Source organism: Carassius auratus, unplaced genomic scaffold (assembly GCF_003368295.1).
Source record: "Carassius auratus strain Wakin unplaced genomic scaffold, ASM336829v1 scaf_tig00000854, whole genome shotgun sequence".
In the NCBI taxonomy this organism is placed as follows: domain Eukaryota; kingdom Metazoa; phylum Chordata; class Actinopteri; order Cypriniformes; family Cyprinidae; genus Carassius; species Carassius auratus.
Window position 1 is genome coordinate 56,107 of NW_020523327.1, and position 21,531 is coordinate 77,637.

Sequence of the window (21,531 nt, forward strand, 5' to 3'; positions counted from 1 at the left end):
GTAACAAGTGTCAATTACAATACAAACCCCACTGCTCTTATTTTGTTTAAACTGAGCCAATCTGGTTATATTGTATTTAGCTTATGGGAGGTAAAACTGGTTTGGGACAACATAAGAGTGAGCAAATAATAATAGAATTTTTATTTTGGGGTGAATTATCCCTTAAATGACAATCAACATCATAGTACTATTAATCTGTTTTCACTTTCTCCCAGTTGTTTGCTTTCATGCTAGACACAACCAAATGTGTTTATAGACTAATGTTTTTTTCAGTATTAGCACAATCAGAGTTGAACGATAAATTTAATCCAGAAAGCAGGCGCTGTTTGGCAGACTTTTTAGTGTCTACGCACTTCAGATGTACATGCTCAGAAGAAGTGCATGTCAAAACAGAACACAAATGACACTTTTAACTTACAAGACTTTTAAGCACATGCAAATAATGCATTTTTTTGATTGTGAATAAGTTCAGTGTCCTGGGAGTGTACATTTATTGTGTTATCACACACACCTACTCCTAGTGAAGTGTTGTGTAATTTACTCCGAAGGTTATCCTCAATAAAAATGTCTATTTTAACTAGACTTTAGTCTGTTTTAATCTCATTTAAACTGGAGTTGCAGGTATCTCTTGTTTTTGTTGTTGCTGTTGTTGTTCCATATCCTCTATTTCCAGAAATGGCGTAGAAAGGAAACAATGTAAACCAATATTAGCATTAACCATTCATGAAATGTAGAAACTTTAACTCATTTATGCATTGTATTTGCTTAAATGTAATTTGAAGTGAGCACGGCATAAGATTTGGCTAAAAATGTTACCTAGGCAGGCAGCTCTGTAAGGTTTGGAACAGAGCCCCCGAGTCACTCTTCTCTGGAGCTTATTGATTCTCAGAGATGGCAGAAGGTGTTAGCGGTATGACAGAGCAGTCCTGGCTGTGAGCTAAGACTCCGTAGGAGCTCATCGACTCTGCTCTGCCCCACAGGGACTTCACTTATCACACCAAGGGCTTTTACTCAATGTCTTCAACACCCAGGGAGCCTCGCAGGAGGGAAGCTCAGACTCTGTCACCCATTCACTCTCCGTACTAGTGCTGCAAACCTCCACTTAGGAGACAGACATTATCTCTCATCAAGGGCAGCGTGCCAGGGTTTTGTCTTTAATCAATTATTGATGTGAGAAATAAAGCCGTATTTGGAAGGTACTTTGTACTCTAACAGGTGAACAGATTGCTTTGTCTGACAAGGCTTGTGTTTCCAGTCAGGCTGAAAATTGAACTTTTTAAGGGGAAGAGAGAGATGTAGAACAAGGGGCCACTGTGATGCCTGAGATTTAGAAACAAGCTGCGAAGAGATTCACCTCTTTTGCTTCGTATCTGCCTTTTTCACTTTCTCCTCTTCCTTTAAACACACAGAGAGAGTTCATCTTAAAAGAATATAACAAGTGACTCACCTTCAGGCAATATACAGTATGCTGTTTCAGCACTATTAGTGTCAGATAATAGTGTTTCGAAACTAAAGCATGTTTTAAAACAACCTTTACAAATGGCTCTTACACTTACCACATCCTTACGATCATTTTTATCCTTACGACGTCTTACTGTTTCATCTGGGGGTTGATCATAAACAGCATGTTAGAAAATGTGTAGTAATAGCTTACCTATCAAGAAGAACCTCCACAAGTTCGGCATGCTAAACATTCAATCAAATTCCTTCATCTTAATCTAAAGAGCTGGGCAATAATGTAGTTACACAATATAGTTACAGGCAGTTGAAATTTGTTTTACAGTACAGTATCAGAATCAGATATTGCATATATCCAGTTTTATGTACACTGCTGTGTGGTAATACATTTTGCGACAATATAAACAATCGCACATTGGAGATTTACCAGAGTCGTGGAGAAGATAGTTAAATGCAATGGCGTTACATAATTTAATGACAAAATAAATGAAACTGTTATGTGTTATAGTTACTGAGAAAATAAATCTGTAATTAAAGGGCACCCATTTTGCTAAATCCACTTTAACAGGGTGTTTGGACATAAACGTGTGTTGGCAGTGTGTGAACACAACCAACCTACAATGATAAAATCCACCCACTCCTTATTTTTTGATCCCCTTTAAACCAAATCAGTTTCACTAGGCCTGCCTGGTTGATTGACAGCCCTGCATTGCTATAGTTTCCGCCCTCAGAGGTTGTACGCTGTCCTCCATTTTCTCCGCTCTTAAGCAGCTGTAACATCAACAGTGACTCGTAAACAATCATGGTGTTCTGTGTTTGGATGCATGACTGAACATAAGAGTCTTAATTTTCTCCCAGCAACTGAGCTGCTGAGGATGCAGTGGATGGCTTTCATTTTTCAAGGTAATGCGCCTCAAAATCTACCTTTATCACACTAGACTCCTTTGTGAATGTTATACCATCATAGGGCTTGGAATTTCAGCCATGTTTGTGTGTGTAGTATTTTAATTGATCAGGGCAGAATTTTTCAGATTAGTTCATGCCACAAGCTCTGTAACATTGCAATGTTTCATCAAACTTTCAGTGCATTTGGCTTCCCATATGTACAGCTGAAAATGGTTCTCTTGCTCTGACATGTTCTACCGGCTGCTTATTGTTGTAGATTTTCAATGCGGAGAGACGTATACATGACGCTCTATTCTGGAGAGGGGGCGGGAATATGCAGCTCATTTGCATTTAAAGTGAGACACACCAAAACAGCCCCCCCCCCCCCCCACACACACACAATACAAATTTCTAGCTGTAATAATTAATGATCTGTGGTGTATTTTGGGCTGAAACTTCGCAGACACATTCCAGGGACATCCAAGACCAATATTAAAACTTGTGAAAAAAGGGCATAATAAGTCTCCCTTACTTACAATTACATGTTAACTATTACAGAGGTTACATCTTTATATTTCTTGTATTAATATTTATTAACTAATATTTAATCTTTTAATATGATTTTAAATCTGTATTCAACCTCAGAACAATCTCAAAGTAAAAAAGAGGTGCTAAAGTCTGATTTTGTGGATTCTGTGCTTTAAAATTAAATTATTATAATTCAGAAAATGAAGATGAATTTTTAAAGTAATTAGTAATTAGTTTTGTGTATTACTGTGAGGTTTCAGGGACAGTTTTACTAAACAGGCAAATTAGCGCAAAAACTGATTTACTAAGAATGTGCAAATTAAAGAACACAGACGTAATATCTCATTTACATATCGACCAACGTATTATACCAAGCGCAGCACAAATTAGCATTATCACAAATAAAGAATAAACAAATAAAGAAGCCACGTTAAAGAGAATGAGATTACAAAAAATCAAGGTATGCTAGAAGCTTTGATAGATGACTCCTAGTTGAGGGTTCCAACTCGTCTTTTATTTCCTGAAGAAAATTAAAAATAAAATATCTTTGCAAAAAATATGTTCGGATAATGTGTTCTGGCATTCAAATTAATTAATAAACGTGGACAAAATCCTCTCCCTTCTACTATGCGCTCTCTGCGGTGCCTCGTCTTAACAACAATAATTGCAGCTATTTCAAGCGCAAAATAGTTTAAAACATGCATTTTTGGGGCATAAATAATGGCGCAAATGACAGAAATTTGGTGTGTACAAACGTTAGTAAATTGCATTGCGTGATTCATTTGAACACTCTCCTCCCATAAATATGTGTCTGAAAGGTAAACTCCCACAAATGCATATTCAATTAGGTCAGGCAAATAAATAGCTGTGTCCATGCTTTTTTACAGTGCTAATTCTTCACTGCGTGTCTTTAGTTGATGACAGTACTATTTTAATTCCAAAATATGGTTTGTGGTGGTACAAGCTGTTCATAAATCTAGCCCATAGACATTTAATTCTATTTATTGTAGCACACATGCATAAATGCATAACCTAAAATGAATCAAACATCAAAAGAGAAAATGTCAGAGAACAAAAATAGTGAAGTGGTTTTGTTAATTACACCATCATTTCAGGAGCAATTGTTTACTGACTGAACTGCATGGCATTTATATGTCATATGTCAACATGATGTAACAACTTTCTGAAAGTGAAAGTGACATGACATACAGCCAAGTATGATAACCCATACTCAGAATTCGTGCTCTGCATTCAACCCATCCAAAGTGCACACACACACAGCAGTGAACACACACCCGGAGCAGTGGGCAGCCATTTATGCTGCGGCACTCAGGGAGCAGTTGGGGGTTTGGTGCCTTGCTCAAGGGCACTTCAGTCATGGTATTGCCAGTCTGAGACTGAAACCCACAACCTTAGGGTTAGGATTCAAACTCTCTAACCATTAGGCCACGACTTCCCACGTGACGTTCTCTTGTGTGTGTAAATTTATCAAATCAATTAATTTGCAAAAGAAAACATAAAACATAACGCCACCACTAATGTTTGATGCCATTAACAGTCCTATATTTTTTTAACCAACAAGTTTCAAACGTCGAAGGTGCGACCATGTTAAAGGGGGGGTGAAACGCTTGTTTTCACTCAATATCCTGTTAATCTTGAGTACCTATAAAGTAGTACTGCATCCTTCATAACTCCAAAAAGTCTTTAGTTTTATTATATTCATAAGAGAAAAATAGTCTGTACCAATTTTTCGCGTAAAAACACGAGCGGCTGGAGGTGTGACGTGTGGGCGGAGCTAAATAATCACGAGCGCCAGTAGGCTTTTGCGTTGAGAGCGTTTGGAAGCTGTGACATTACCGTGAGGGAAAAACCATCATCCAAAACAAACCATGGCTTACAGTCAGATTCAGCCATTTATTTATGATCCAGAATAAGATCCCGAGGCTGAAACTGAACGAGAGCAGCAGCATCAACGACTCGCTCCGAGCTGGGCTCGAACCTGGGTCTCCAGCATGGGAGGGGATGCACTAACAAGGAGGCAGAGATATTTGAAGCAGTTTTACTCACCGCCTGCGGTTCCAACACACGATCGTGACCCTTTTTCGTTGGGATTGCATCATCCTTAAGAAATAAACGATACGCAAATCCGTCGTCAAACTGGGCCTTGTTTGTAAAACAAGCATCTTCGAAATGCAGAACAAACAAAAACACTTGCACAACTCCGTTGATGCTCTGTAAAAATAAACTCCATCCACTGGTCCCTTAATGCTGTTTTTTTTTTTTTTTTTGGTAATCTGTGCAGGGTTGTCTTGCCCTGGCAACCAAAAGCACACTTGTTTTGTGACTTTTCGCGACGCTCTCGCTCTGATCAGTGAATGTCTCTCCTCCTCTGCTCTGCTATACGGGAGCGAGCGCGCTCTTCCGGCAGAAGTGCCCTTAGGACCCATATAAGGAAATTCCGCTCCATCTAACGTCACACAGAGCCATACTCGAAAAAAACTTTCCGAAACTTGTGACAAACCGGAAGGAGTATTTTGGGAACAAAAATACTCCTTCAAACATACAACTTAATTTTTTAAACTTTGTCCATGTTTAGCATGGGAATCCAACTCTTTAACAGTGTAAAAAAAACTCAGTATGTATGAAATAGCATTTCACCCCCTCTTTAATGTTGTTTCGGGAAACAGTGGTGACTAGCTTGTTAAATGCTCCCCTGATTAATTAAAGGTGATGAAATTATGATAAATAGTCATGAATAACTAAACTATTGTTAGCTTTGGCTAACATTATAAATGGCCATTTTATTATTAAAAAAAATAACCCATTGTTTGTTGTTTTTGTTGTTGTTTTTACATTCTGTCAAGCTTGTTCTTCCACTCTGTCATTATTTCCTGGTGTAAGATGGCCAACAAGTTTCAAGCATGTGTCCATGTGGGCATGCGTTTGTCTTTTTAATCCCTTCCTTTTATCAACTGTCTTCTTTTTTTCCTTTGTTAGTGGCCTGTCGAAGTGTTACATTGTTGTCTGGTTGCTGATTGGCTGCTATCTGAGCTGACAGTCGGATTAATTGAGCCTCTCCACTGAGTCCAATCAAACCTCACAACCAACACTGACACCAAAACAATCAACGACGACTCGCAGCCCGGCCTGAGATCCACAACTAATTAAAGGGATTGTATGGTTTACTCTTAGAGAGCTGCCTAATGCTCCGCGGGTCATCATAACACGGCATGTGGGATATCAAAGCTCACAGTAACACTCGTGAGGATTTGTTTTTATGATTCCTGAGGCAGGTTGGCTTTCCTCTGGCTGGTGTAGCACTTTATAATTAATTTGATTGGCTTTGGTTCAGCTTAATTTGATTCAATTAAATAGATTTAAATTCAAAGGTGCTTAACTGGAATAATTGTGGCGTTTGCAGTTGTAAAAAGCTCATAAATGGTCATAAACCATTAAAAAAGAAAGAAAATCAATTGAATCCACCAGTACTGCTGTTTTGTTTTTTGTTTTGTTTTGTTTTGTTTGTTGTTTAAAATTTCAAATTAGAATCTGTCACATATCTCAATTTTGTTGTTGTTTATACTATTATACTATTTACATTTAGATTACCTTTACCATCCTTTAACATCCTTCTAACATCTAATCAATGTATAAAATTTATCTGTAAAAACACCAAAAATTTCAATAATACTATTAAATGTAATTTTTAGAAAATATGATGCTGTAATCATGCTGTTCATTACAGTGTTGTGATGGCTACATTCATTTTTTTTTAGTAATTTATTTTTAATCAGTTTAATCAAAATATAATTTTAACACCTGTCGCTTGTTGTTACAGTACTGGCAATAACATGAAAATAACTGTGAGTTCATCGGTGTCTTTTGGTTTGTGTCCATTAAATTACTAATGAACAGAGAAATGAAAAAAATATTCAAATGAGATTTACAGTGTTTTCAGTATTTTTAAATGACCAAATCCAGTAGATTATCTATAGAGCTATCACACGTGGATGGTTAAATTATTTACCTCTTTTGTCCTGGAATGTCCTGTGAAAATAACTATGTTGTAATGCACACCATTGCCATGATATGAAAGTTTGTACCGCCCACCCTTACATCTGAGTGAACAAAGCATCTACAAAGAGCTTGAGAATAGATGGATAAACAGGGAAAAACAGGTCAGGGGGTGAGAGATCAATGTACAGGAAGATGAAATGTAGAGAAGTCAGAAAATCTCCTCCTCGTATTCCCGTGTGCCCTTGTGCTGAGTTTCAGAAAATCAGAGCAGTGTGGCAAAGCCGTATTTAGACCTTTCACCCTGGCCTTCATTTGCAATTTGCAATTAAAGTTGTGCTGCTATTTTAAGCCTTCAGGTCTGACCCAGGGCTTTTGTGTGTGACTCATAGAAAAGTGCTGAATTATTGTGTCTCCATCAGGCCCTGGTCAGTAATCTCATGTAATGGGTGCGAGGTTTACTGCCATATAACTCTCTATCACTTTTGTTAAATGATTTGCAGAATTCATTTAAATACTTTTTCTTATGGTCAATTTCCAGATCTGCAAACAGAAACATTTGTCTTTGTTTTTTGTTTTTATATGTATATACACTGTATTAAATTATATCTGTGATTAGTTATCACAAGTTATCACTTATTATTTGTTATCACTTTCAGCTAATTCAACTAAAATAATTAATAATGGGTTGTTTCAACTTTATATTATTTGTGAAATTTCCCAGCAAATCTGAATTAAAAATCCGAATGAAAATTGTTATACAATCAATTGTTATTATTATTACTATTATTATTATTATTATTATTATTATTATTATTATTATTATTATTATATTTTGTGTTATTATTAATACTTTAATTTTGCAAGGATGCATTTTGAACTTTTGATTCATCAAATAAAAAACTGCAAATCAAACTTTACAAATCAAAATTAAAATAATAGTAAATGCTACAACTTTTGTTATTTGCTATATTTATTAGCAAATTGGGGGGGGGGGAATCTAAATTAAAATAATAGTAAATGCTACAATTAATTATTTTGTCTAAAAATATTTATTTTATTTATTATTTTATTTTGAACTTTTGATTAATCCCAAAAAAATTAAAATAAAAATCAGTTTCCACAAACATATTAAGCTGCACAATTGTTTTTATAGATAATAATAAATGTTTCATCAAATCAGCATATTTTTTAATTATTTAAAATATAAAAATTAGTTGTTTTAAAGTGTAGTAATAATTCCACAATATTCATGTTTTAGTTTATTTTATTCAAGTACATGCAGTTTATATTTTAGTCTGGCATATTTTACGTTAAAGTGCGTTTTGTTTTTGTTTTATATATATATATATATGTCGTAAATTATGTTAGCAAAAAATAATTGTGTTTACCATGATCTTGATTTTGAATCTTGCTAGTTTTTCTTGGCATCATTTTGTCAGCTGTATATTTTAATTTAAATAATTGAATCATTTTCTTTGAAAAAAAAAAAAATGTAAAAAAAAAAAAAAATCCTTCAGCAACAAACACCGAATCCACTAGACATTCTCCGTCGCTGTCACCGTCTTACTCTGTTCTCTGTCTGTAAATGAGGATACTTTTGACCTTGACTGCTCTTCCTGGCTATTGATTGGCCACGTTAGCGTAGCCAGTTTTTAATCAGCGGCCTGTTTTGCAACTTCCATTCACTCTGCTGGAAGAGAGCGACTCCTCCAGTCTCCCACAGCAACAGATGGTAAAGAAGTAGGGCTGTTTGTGCGCAGAAGAATCGTTTTTTGAACCCAAACATAATGAGCCCATATTCAGCCTTCAGTCTTTCCTGCATTTAGTGTTTGGCAGAAAGGCAGTGAGGAGACGGGTTGCCAGTGTGTGTTTCTCTCTCTCTGAAATCAGTTTGGTCATTAGTCACTGCACATATACAGCATAAACAGTGTCTTTCCCGAGCCGCCTGTCTTTCGGCCGGCCTGCAGCATGTTTGGCTGATCTAATAGATGAGGACAGGCATTTTATTTTCAAGGAATTGTATTGAAGCATTTCGTGTATGTTGTTGTTGAAGGATTTTCTTGGTGAGTGTTTGTTGTGCGGACTGAGACTTAAAACGCAAGATATTGTGCAGAACTGAGGAAGATAATTTGAAACTGTAGCGAGTCAAGCTATTTATTATTCATAGTAGTTCAACTACAGTCAAGAAAATAAATAGTCAGATGCACAGTAAGGTAATTGCAAAGCACATCTATCTACACTGAAGTTTGTTAGGCTAATATTTAGCAGTCTGGCACAAAAATAATGAGGATCTCAATTAGTGGAACAGTATTAAAGCTGAAAGTTCATTTACACCAAACAGAGATAGTTAAACAAGAAAATACACTGATTTATTAAACAGAGAAATAAACCATAGTATTTAACTAAATATTTCACTAGATTAATGAAGCAATGGAAATGATGAAAATGAAGCTTATTGCTGGAAAAGCAGCTTCACACAAGTTAGTAGCAGATATATTATGATTTCAGTACTTTTTCTGATTATTTAAAGTGCAATCCTTTCGAATATTAAGTCACATCAATATGTTTATGATTGCATAATTTGCATAAATAAAGGGTTACTCCACCCCAAAATGAACATTTTATCATTAATCACTTACCCCCATGTCGTTCCAAACCCGTAAAAGCTCCTTTCGTCTTCGGAACTCAATTTAAGATATATATGGATGAAAACCTGGAAGCTTGAGACTATTCCATAGACTGCTGAGTAAATAACAGTGTCAAGGTCCAGAAAAGATATGACAAGTTGTTGTCAGAATACTCACACTCACACTTAAATTGTGTTCTGAAGACGAACAGAGCTTTTACGGGTTTGGAACGACATGGGAGTAAAGTGATTAATGTTCATTTTGGGGACGGAGTAACCATTTAATGTCTAAAGATATATATTAATAACTGTTAAATTTAAATGAATATATGTTTTATAAAAAATAATAATTACGATAATGTTTTCTTAGTATGAAAAATTATTTTACATACCTTTAGTATCACAGCTGTCAATGTCATATTTAAATATGTACTGTACGTTAAAAAGGAGGAAAGAACTTCTGAATCCATAAAATCTTAACTAGATGAACATCAGCATTACTTGCACTGCTGTAAACTTAAATTAAGAAAATGAGCAGTTATTTTAACAACTTTTAACTTCTTTCATTAAACTTGAAATTCCCAGATAGATTTTTGAGGTGTTAGATGCATGGGGTTTAAAGAAGACAATTGTGCTCTTAGGCTTGTTTTGATGTTTTCTTTATCTCTTTTTTTTTTTCTTTCTTCTTTTTTGGTCGTTTGAAGTTCTTGCGAGTTGTTTGTTTCCATTGTACTTTACCGTTCAGAAAATCCAAATCTTTCAAAATCCGAAGTGATGTAACCGCATATGCAGCTTGATATTTTCTCGCAAGCAAATGTACGTTCAAGACTTTTGAGCATTTGAAAACAAAAAACAACATTAATTAATCATGACCTTCAGGATCAGAATCCATAAACATGTTGAGTTGCACTATTCATTTGGCCTCCATACAAAAGAACACAATTATGGCTTATCTGCAGATGAGAGTTCAGCAAACCTGCCAGTGTTTAACCTTGGGACTCAACTGAAAGAGCCAGAGAACGGTAGCGCTCAAAGAATAAACGCACAGAGGGCTGAAAGAAACTTTTGTGGCTAAATATTATGGCCCTCAATATATTAGTCTCAACAACTTTTTGTTATACTAATCCATCAGCCCCCTTTTTCCATTTTAAACTCATAACCAGCACAAGAACTCTTTCTGTGGCTTTAAGATACCATGTGTGTGGATGTTTGTTTGGTTTGTAGAAATGCCTGAATCTTTATTCATTCATTTATTTTACACATTTTTGAAGGAATATGCTTTTGTTGTTTTGTTGAACATATGGCTAGGTCAAACTCAGACACTTCAACATTTTTTTTTTTAATCCTAAATTGATTATATACACAATGACAGAAAAAATATGGAAATATATTATTTATAAGAGTTAGCTTGAATGAGAACGTTAGCCTTTTTATCATAAAAGTTTATAAAGTTTTCATGAAATTTATCAAGGATGAAATGGTAAAAAGATAAAAATATAGATTCGGAAATGGAAATTGACGACACAAGATATAAACAAAATGTTTTTTAAATCCATATCAATATATTAATAGTAACATTACGTAATCTAATATTAATTATCATTATTATTAATAATAATAATAATGGTAATACGTCAAATTCAAATCAAATTGATTCAAATCAATCTAATTAATAGTTTAATTGATCAAATGTGTGTCACACTGGTCTGTGTTTCTCTGGGTGTCCACTAGTGGTCTCACTTCCCCTTAGAGTCACCCCACTGCAGGCACTACATTTCCCACAAGCCTTTGTCCCATTCATCACTGTTAATTGCACACCTGTTAATTGCACTCAGCTGTCCCCACTTTCATCTTTTCCACCTGTCCATATATACCCGGTTTGTTTCTATCTGTTTCATGGAGTCCTTGTTTTATGTCACCCTGGTTTTTCATGTTCCCTAGTGTCTTTCGTGATTCTTGTTTCTTGGACTGCTCTTCTGTTATTGAACTTTTGCCTGCTGGATTTTGATTTTTGGATTACCCTATTAAAACACTGCAATTGGATCTCTCATTTCGTGTGTGCATTTGTAACAATATGGCAGAAACAGTAGTAGAAGTGGTAGAGTACATAGTAGTAGTATTAGTAGTAAAAGCAAAATTGTGAAATGTTATTTTAATTTAAAATAATTTTTATTTTAATGTTTTGAAATATAATGTATTCTTGTTATGCAAAACTACACACACACACACACACACACAACAATATTTGCTTTTATTATAATCTAAGATTTATAAAAGAAATGACTTTATGGTTATCATCTATTAGCAATGCAAGTCCAGTTATGGAAATTGTATAATTATAATGGCAAAGGTTAAGTAAACAACATCCATTAAAAGCCAGAAGTGTTCATATTTAAGGCAACACTGATGTGTTCTCATACATTTAGTTAAAACTTCTTTAAAGAGATGCATTTTTCATGCCAGTTTTCTACTAAATGATTCATTGTGAGAAGCATTTTGTTGAAGAAAAAAAAAACAGCCTCGTGTGTCAAATTCATACGAGCAGAATGAGGCTGCTTTCATAGTTTGACTGTCAGATTGAAGTGTTTAACTGTGTGTTACACGTCTATTGTGAACGCGCAGAGCAGATGGTGTTGGATGTTTGTCTGATGGTCCTGGTCAGTGGCCCGTCTGACCGCTACCTGCGCTCTCCTGAATGATCACCCCTCACGGGCTCCAGCGTCTGCCCTGCGCTCTCACCTCTGTCCTACAGAACAAATACACGCATGTATTAAAAGATTTCAATAAGAAAATCATATTAAATGCTTTGATGTCATGACACATCAGCAATGCCCTACTTTGCTGGAGTGCTTGAGGTTTGAAAGAGCTGATTTGTTTAAAAATGGTCTGAAGTTGAAGGATTGTGGGGGTTTCAACTATCACAACCATTCATCACTCATCTCTATTTGGCCTCGGTGGGAATCTTATTGTGCTTCCCACCTTTTCTCTCTCTCGTTTCTTGTCAGTTCGAGGTGATGGTCCTAATCTGTTTATGGTGAGGGTGGAGGCAGGCCTGTGGGTTCTGTAACCTTATCATATCAGAGCAGCTTCCCGTTAGATTCCACAGATGCACAAATGCAATCTGCCTCTGTTTATGAAAGCTTCATATGGGGATAATATGCATGGCTTTTTATCAGTGTGCGGCAAGACTATCTCATGCACTGAAAAACTGTGCATGTGAAAGGGGATGGAGAGGGCAATGGAGAGTGCATTTGCCGAGACTGAATTGTTATAATGGCCATTCATGTATTCGCAGATGCACAGCAGTAGATGTTGTGGATTTCAGTGCATTTTTGTGAATTTATGCACACGTAAGTTTTTATGTGAATTGGAGGTCTACAGTTTATATTATAGTTTGTTGATGTGATTATTATGGTTAGTTTTAGTATATATATTTTTTAATTCTAATTAATGTTTTATGAATGATTGCGTATTTTATGTAATAATTATATCATTATTTATATTGAAAAAATACTAAATATTGTATAAAATATTACGTAAAAGTATTTATTATTATTATTATTATCATCGTCATCATCAAATGTCCCTATTTTATACAAAACAGTAATGAAATAACTATTGTATTAACTATTTATGCAATATAAATATAAATATTTGTTGTTGTATAGTTATTTTTATTTTAATATTTTATAATGTTTAATATTATATTATAATATTTTTATCTTTATTATAATTTATTATAATGTTTATATAATATAAAATAATGTAATATAATGTAAAATAATAATAAAAAATAAATAATAAAATATAAATGAATACTTTTATTAACTATTTATGTAATATAAATATTTGCTATTATTGTTTAATTAATATTTTCTTTTATTAAGAATAGAATAGAATAGAATAGAATAGAATAGAATAGAATAGAATAGAATAGAATAGAATAATATTGGGTCGGATGCAGATGTTCCAATTTTAGCAGTTTAGATAGATCAGGTTGGAACCTCAGGTTTTTAGAGTTTGGCTTTGAGGTGTGGGTGTGAATATGTTCATATATATATATATATATATGTGTGTGTGTGTGTGTGTGTGTGTGTGTGTGTGTGTGTGTGTGTGTGTGTGTGTGCGTGTGTGTGTGTGTGTGTGTGTGTGTGTGTGTGTGTGTGTGTAAGTTTTACTTTTGCCAGAGTCCTTGATAAGACCCCTGCAGATTCCCTCATCTTAAATTGATGATATTGTTTATTTGCTGTATTGTATCACTTCTGTAGAGGCTACAATTCTTTAGCCCCACAGCTATGCACTCCTGGGTCAGTCCAAATGTTATTAATCTGAAACGTACAGGACTGAACCAAACACCTCCAGGGTTTCCACAAAGCCAAGGCAAAACTCCTTTTAACCGCCCCTGGTGACTCTTACCAAGGCCTGCTGCTATGTACTGCAGTGAACGCTCTCGTATGTATTCATACAAGCATGCAAGCACACGATTATGACTTTAAGCACATCTCTATGAGTGTGGACTGAATACATCAGTGCCTGCTTGGAAATATAGCTGTGGTTGTAGATATTATTTGTGGACGTGACACCAATGTGGTGAGCGTGTTTAAAAAAGTAGTGAAGTAACTAGAGGTTCTTATCGCTTTTAATGAAGTGAACGCTCCTGCGGTGAGTCTGAATGCTTTTACAACACTGTTAAAATCAAAGAATTAAAAGCATAACGTTGTTAGGATTGAATCCCTGCTGTTCTACCTAATCACATGTTTGAATGCACACGAGACGGGGGACGGCGAGAAAGTTAGATTTACTTTGGGATGTCTTCATAGGCCCACTGTTGAAAACATGGTACTTAGTTTAATTGCAGGAATGAAGGATTGAGAAAGAGGAGAGACAGTGCTGGGGCCTCATCCAAAAAGTGAATAGGATATCACGGTGTGCATCAGGAGATACATTCAGTTTACTTCAACCCTGAGTGGGTTTCTGTACTAAAACTTGAATTTTAGATTTTCTATATTTTTTATATTATATATTTTGAGTGGTATATCTCTGTGCAAAAACGTAGGTTTTAATTTTTATTTATTTTTTTGTATGCAGTTGTTAGGGTGTTTTCTAGGGCAGGGTGTTTTTAAACTGGGGTCTGGGGAACCCTAGGGGTCAGCAAGGAGTAAATAATGGGTCTGAAAAAAAAAAACCCTGAGAATTAAGGATCAGTTTATAGGTTAATTCAGTTAATTGATTCATATGAAAGCTGAATTAATAAGCTTTCAATTGATGTATGGTTTGTTAGGATAGGACAATATTTGGCCAAGAAACAACTATTTGAAAATCTTCTCATGCAGCCCTAAAAAAAATAGTAATTTTGATGGCATTGATGAACATTTGGTGGTTTCTGTGGCGGAGAAGAAACATAAGCTATTAATAAGATTGGTATTGACCAAGCTCATAGGCTGTCATATGTTGATGTTGTGTATTTTCAACAGTTTCCGTATGAAAAATATTGCATTTTCGGGGGGAAAATAATCAGTTATTATAATAATAAGTCTTTGAAAATCAAAATCTGTATTTGAATTATTTAATGTTATTATAAACTAGTTTTCACCTTGCCACTTTCTTGATAAAGAAAAAAACATTTTTACTCACACACAAATATACCCATGCGAGTCAAGTTTTGTGGTTCAGGGTTGCATATGTATATATGGACATTTATGTGTGTGTGTGTGTCTGTGTGTGTGTGTGTGTGCTTCAGTATTTAACTTGCTGCTGCTTTTTAATTATTTGTAAAGTTTAGCAGCATTGTTTGAGTAAAAACTGATTCAAAGTCTTTACTTTTCAGGAAAATAATGACTTAACACAAAGTAATTATTCTCTGGATTATATATATATATATCGGGGCAGAGGTGGGTACCCAAAAACTGTACTCAAATAAAAGTAAAAGTAATAGTCTGAATAGTTACTTGAGTAAGAGAAAAAAAAAATACTTACTTTGGATTATATACTGTATATCTACAGGTTATTTTTATTTAGATATATAGATAAAATATATGCTGTATATACTATTTTAATATATTATATATTAAATATTTATATATTTATATATTTGAATCAGCCCTTACACCAGTCTTCAGTGTCACATAATGCTTCAGAAATCATTACAATATGTTGATTTACTATCAGTGATGTTCTTTTTAGTTTTCTATTCATCAAATAATCCTAAACAAAATGTCACAGGTGCCAAAAAACATTACTCATCAAAACTGTTCCGAGCACTGGTAATAAATCAATATATTAGAATGATTTCTGAAGGATCATGACTCTGAAAACTGGAGTAACAGCTCATGAAATTTCTGATTTGCCTCACTGTATTAGCCTATACTGTATATGTATATACATCTGACACGGAAAAGAGTGAAAATTCCTCACATGACCACTAAGTTACCGAACATCTGAACAAAACAAACCAAATGCACATCTTCTTCCATCTTTTCTGCAAAATGTAAACAAATGTATATTTCTGCATCGCAAATACTGTGGAAATATCAATATTAATTGTGTCTATGCAAATGCATTCCTGCAGGAACAGAGCTAACGCAGGTTTGGAGGGTATTTATTTCATACTCTATGACAGATTATTTAATGCACAAATTATACATTGTATTTAATGTATAAGTTGCACACACAACAAACTGGTAATGTCATAGTGGTGTCACATACTGTAATCGAATGTAGCCTATCTATACCTATATCTATACTTAGAACAGAGAACCCTTAAGGCTGATTTATACTTCTGCATTAAAAATACACTGCAGGTTGTGCGTAGTATGTTTTGAGATGTAATACAGTGCTTTCCTTGCACAGAATAATTGGGTCTTGGTAGTATATGAAATGTGCATAATTCTTTCAAGGGGTTTATCGTATTTTGGCATCCAAAGCATAGCATCCCTGGTCTGGGACATTATTAGGGTAATACTCTTCATGCAGGATTTAAACGGTTCTGGACGAAGGAAAGCAGTAAGAGTCATAGATGGAGAGCAGGAGGCTGTTCTCAGAGTGCCATTTCTCATGAAAGAATGGTTTCAGTCTTGAGTTAGTTTCATCTCCTCCTCGTTCACACACTGTTCATCGTTCTCCTCAGGGAATCACACCACCACCAGCCGCCCAACCTGCTGCTCCTCTTTCTCTCTCCATCTGTCTTTTTGGGCTGAATCAACCAACCCTGTGTAACAGCTACTATTTAATCAGAGAAGGAATTCATTTCTCAATTGTGTGTTTTAAGCACTGTCAATCAATTTAACTTAAAATCAACTTAAATTAAATCATTACATGAAATGGCTATTACTCAATCAAATTAAACACAATTTACGAAAATTACATTAAATATTGAAGATAATTCCCAAATGAAGATTATTTAAAAACATTATCGTGGCAGATGAGTCAATCATTGAACAGATATTACAAGTACAATGTGTCCTTTGTGAACAGCTTGACATGTTTCTTTCTTTTTTTGTTTTTTTGTATTTATATGCACCAGAGTGTGTTGTAGTTTATTGATTTTTGGATTCTTATTACATCAGACAAGGGTCGATGTTATGTGGAAGCTCTGGAGGAAATGTCTTTCTCTGTTTCCCACAGCTGGGAGGTGGTGCGGTTCCTCCTCTCCAACCTGCGCTGGTGGATGGAGGAGTATCACTTTGATGGCTTCAGGTTTGATGCTGTGACTTCAATGCTGTACCACCACCATGGCATCGGTTAGTTGTTCTGCACCTGTAAACAAGCCATCATTCATTGTAAAAACAAATCATTGTCTTTATGGTATTTAGTCTTTTTCTGTTGAAATATCGAAGTATCAAGGTAAAAAGAACTAAAAGAAGTAATTCGTTCAGAAATCGGCCTATACTATTTGTGCTGTATGCTGATTTACTGTGAAAACTGAAATTAAAGCTTTCCAATCCTACCATTAAACTCACTTAATTGTTTAATTCATGCTTAAAATGAGAAAATAGGCTTAGAAATATTAATAACAGACACAGCCATCTCTCTGGAAACATGCAATGCAATTTTGCTTCTGGTTCTCAAGTAGGTCTAACATTTATCCTATATAAAGACATAATTTTTTACTGAAAATGAAACAGATTTACGGATTAATTTAATTTATTTAATATGCATCGCTATGTCCATGTACTATGTTACTTACTTCAAGAAGAAAATGGTGTACTTCATATATGTAAAGTTTTACTGTCTGTATTGGTCTATATAGAGAGCGACTCTGTATAAAAGCCTCTGTACATCTCTGAATCAGTTCAATTAGATGAAATGTGAAGGCTTTGATGCACTGATTCCTGAATAGTGTGTAAGAGACATGTCAACTATGTCATTTATGTTGTATTAATAAAGCTCTGAATCATCGCACATGGAGGAAAAGTACTAACTGCATGAATAGATTTGAAAGGCCTTCTTAAACCATTATCATAAATTATGGGAGACCTTGGCGGCTCTATACATATTACAGTAAAATGATTACACTTGTGAAAAGCTTGTGGTGCCATTAATCCATATCCCACTGGACAATTTCCTCCGAATCGCACAGTCAAATTATCTGGTTTTGCCCAGGCACGTCGTTTTCGGGGAACTACAGCGAGTACTTCGGGATACAAGTGGATGAAGACGCACTTGTCTATCTAATGCTGGCCAATTACATTCTCCACAAGCTCTACCCACAATGCATCACTGTAGCAGAGGTGAGAGTCTACCTGCACCGGGTGCATTTCTATTTTTTCACAGGGGGTATAATTTTTCCTCTTTCCCACCAATTACAGCTCCCATTACCTTTTTTTTTTCACTCCCAAGTGGAAATTTCATTTAATTCTTTTCAATTCTCCTGCTCTGTGCCGGTGCGTTTATTTAAATCTAAGCTCCTGTGAGGTCGGAGCTGAATGCCGTGGCTAATGGATCAGGGTGATAATTGGGTGATTAAGGCCAAAAGATTCAAGAAAAGAGCAGGAGAGATTTTCAGGGGCAGGCTCCGTATGGATCTGTTTCACTCTCTTCTTCGCTGGTCTCGTATGACCCACAGGCAGGTTGTAATTCAAGCAGGCATTTTTCAAATTGCTTTAATTCACCCATCTGCCAATGTTATTAATCAAAAGTACAGAATGATCGGGGAAGTAGAAGAGTACAACAGCATCCCTGAAGATGGACGGAAGCTGTATCTCAAGGGTTGCCTCAAACCAGGCAACATTCGTTTCATACATTTACTCAGTCCCAAACCCCTCTCACTGCAGGGAAATCAAATCTGAAATTAATCTTTTTGTTCAAAACCTCTTTGAAATTAACATTCTTACCGTCCAACCAATGGATACTTTGCTTTCGAGCATCAAAGGTTCGCAAAAGAAAGTGACTCCATCGGTTAAAGTGTGTTCTGGATGGCCATATTCAGTCCTTACATTTTCTTAACACTGATGTTGCATATAAAGTGGGAAACTGACTGGACAAGTCAGATCTCAATGGAACTGGAAGACTCAATCCAAAATGTTCTCTCTATATATTATGTGTTCTCTGCACCTTGGCTTTATCTTTGCTGACAATTCCAGTTTAAAGTAGTCTAAACTGGTCTAAGGTATATTAACTGGTTAATAGCTTTGTGTGAATTTGAGTCAGCGTCCACTGAAAATCATGACATCCACCACAGCTATCCTTGGCACATTTGTTAGAAAAGTAGTCCAATTTGTGAATATAATTTGTTTTTTTTACATCAAATGTTTTCAGTGAATCAGTTGATCCAATTCACAAAACCAGTCTGAATGATTCAGTCACAACTAGGACTGATTTGATTCATGAGTTCAACTGAATCAATGCTCTTGTTGCCAGAGGAAAAGGCTTTGTGGAGATGAGATATACAAAACTTCAGGACACTTGGAAAAATAGTTTGGAACACTTTTATGATGCTTTTAGGGTCATTTGTGGATTTTAATCCTCATTCACTTTAATTAAACTGCAAAAAAATATTATCTTCCTCAATATCTTTGTCTTGTTTTCCAGTACAAATATTCAAGATACAGTACATTTACTTGGGAAGCAAAGTGATGTAAGATATCAAGTAAGTTTATGTTTAAAAAAAATTGTCTGTGGGGCAAGACAAACAAATAATGCAAAGGGAAATACGATTATTTTATTAGTCATTTGCTGATATTTTATTTCTTGTTTTAAGCAAAAACTAATGTAGTTTTGTTTTTAAGAAAACAAGACTAAGGTCCAGATTTACTGACAGCTGACGATACCAAACCGTTTGACATTGGTATTTTAAACTGGTAATTGTGCCATTATTTAAAACCTAAATTGTTGGTAATTGTTAATGAATCACCCACATAATTTTCTCCTCCCATCTGCGCTTTTATGGAATTGTGGTGTAATGCTAATTTTTTTAATCTGGCCCTAAATATCTGATGCCATTTTGCTTGCCAATTAAATGTATCTTAGTTAAAGAATGGTTAGATATTTGTAATGATTAGCTTGGACCAGATAGAAGCCAGTTTTTTAAGACAGCTTAATCTGCATTTTTCCAAAAGGCAATGCACATTTACTCACTTTTTACTGCTCTCCATTCCTGATGGATTTTGTGTAGGACGTATCAGGGATGCCAGGCCTGTGCAGGTCCATTGAAGAGGGAGGACTGGGCTTTGATTATCGTCTGACCATGGCCGTGCCAGACAAATGGATTCAGGTGAGCTTCCGTCTCCTGTGATTTCTCCCTCTCCACACAGATGTTGCTCCTTTGTGTTTGGTTCTGTGCAAATGATGTTGTTTGATGTTTGCAGTTCACTGTTTTGAGGTCATCTCTCTTTATGAAGCTGTGTATTTGTAGTCTTTGCGCAGTGGCTGTCGAGCATCCAAATCCCTTGCTGGCCCAGCTCTATCTACGCATGTATCAGCGTGGGCATTTCCACTTTAATTCGAGCCAGGTTTTTGCATGACGATGCCTTTTTAAAATGACAAAAGGAAGAGTATTGATTTGAGTTTGCATCGTGAGTTCAGAGTAATCTGAGATCTGGCACAGCCAGTTCAGATAGCAGCCCACTTTTTTTTTTCTGTTGGGCTTCTATTTCAGTCCCACTTTACTCATCTTTCATTCGTCCTTTGGCAGCATTTTGAATGCCATTAGAAGGTTTGTGTATTGATATCCCCGTCTCTATCTCTCTATTACAGCAAGCCTTTGTATTTGTGTGATTTAATATTTATTTATTTTCTGTGCTTGTTCTGTCTCTCACACACACACACTCTGCTCTCGTTCTTCAGGCTTATTCAATATGACTTCCAAAACTCTAATCGCTTTCAAGTCTCGTATAGCAAAGTCAAAATTTTCACGCTTGGCACCAAACCAGAACATAACCCCCGAAAAATAATTGAAAACAAGTGAAACAAATCGTATTCAATCATATAAAAAACAGACTTGCAAATTGTATTGCCTTTTAGCTGAGCACAGAATATCAAGCGTATCCCTGTTTACAATCTTAAAGGAACAGTTAACCCCAAAATGACAGTCCTGTCATCATTTTAGACATGTGCCCGTATTTGGTAATGCGATATATCACGATAATGATTACGCACAATATTGTTATCGTGGGCACTTAAAAATACAGATAACAATTATTTATTACAAATTATTCTGAATTTTAAATGCATTTTAAGAACACTTATCCAAACAAATGGTCACACTGCATAACACCGCTATAAGAGCGTGTGTAAACAAAGCACAGAAGAGAAGCTCATGGCTGAATGCGTGAGAGACGCTCTGGAAGAAAGCGCACCATACTCTCTTACAGCAGATGGCGCAGAACAGCAGAAATGCAGCCGTTACCCTGGAAACCCTGTAAACAAACAGCTGCTACTTTCTGTTTCCAAAACATGTTTAAATTATTTAAACAGCCATTCAGATTTTTGTTTTCGCTATGGTGTGCACCACAGTGCCAGATACTTAAATATTTAGACTTAAAAGGCTATTTATTAAAATAACTTTTTTACATTTTAAT

General features: G+C 35.4%; 1 protein-coding gene across 1 annotated transcript in view; it reads left to right on the forward strand.

Annotated features, from left to right (window-relative positions):
• The window catches only part of LOC113069090 (1,4-alpha-glucan-branching enzyme-like), a 64,518-nt gene extending 44,006 nt beyond the window's left edge, over positions 1-20,512 (forward strand). Inside the window, exons 8-10 of the mRNA XM_026242062.1 lie at positions 17,138-17,253; positions 18,116-18,243; positions 20,127-20,512. Coding sequence (XP_026097847.1) covers positions 17,138-17,253; positions 18,116-18,243; positions 20,127-20,246 — 364 coding nt within the window. The 3' untranslated portion in view covers positions 20,247-20,512. The remainder of the gene's footprint in view (positions 1-17,137; positions 17,254-18,115; positions 18,244-20,126) is intronic.
• The last annotated feature ends 1,019 nt before the right edge of the window (positions 20,513-21,531 follow it).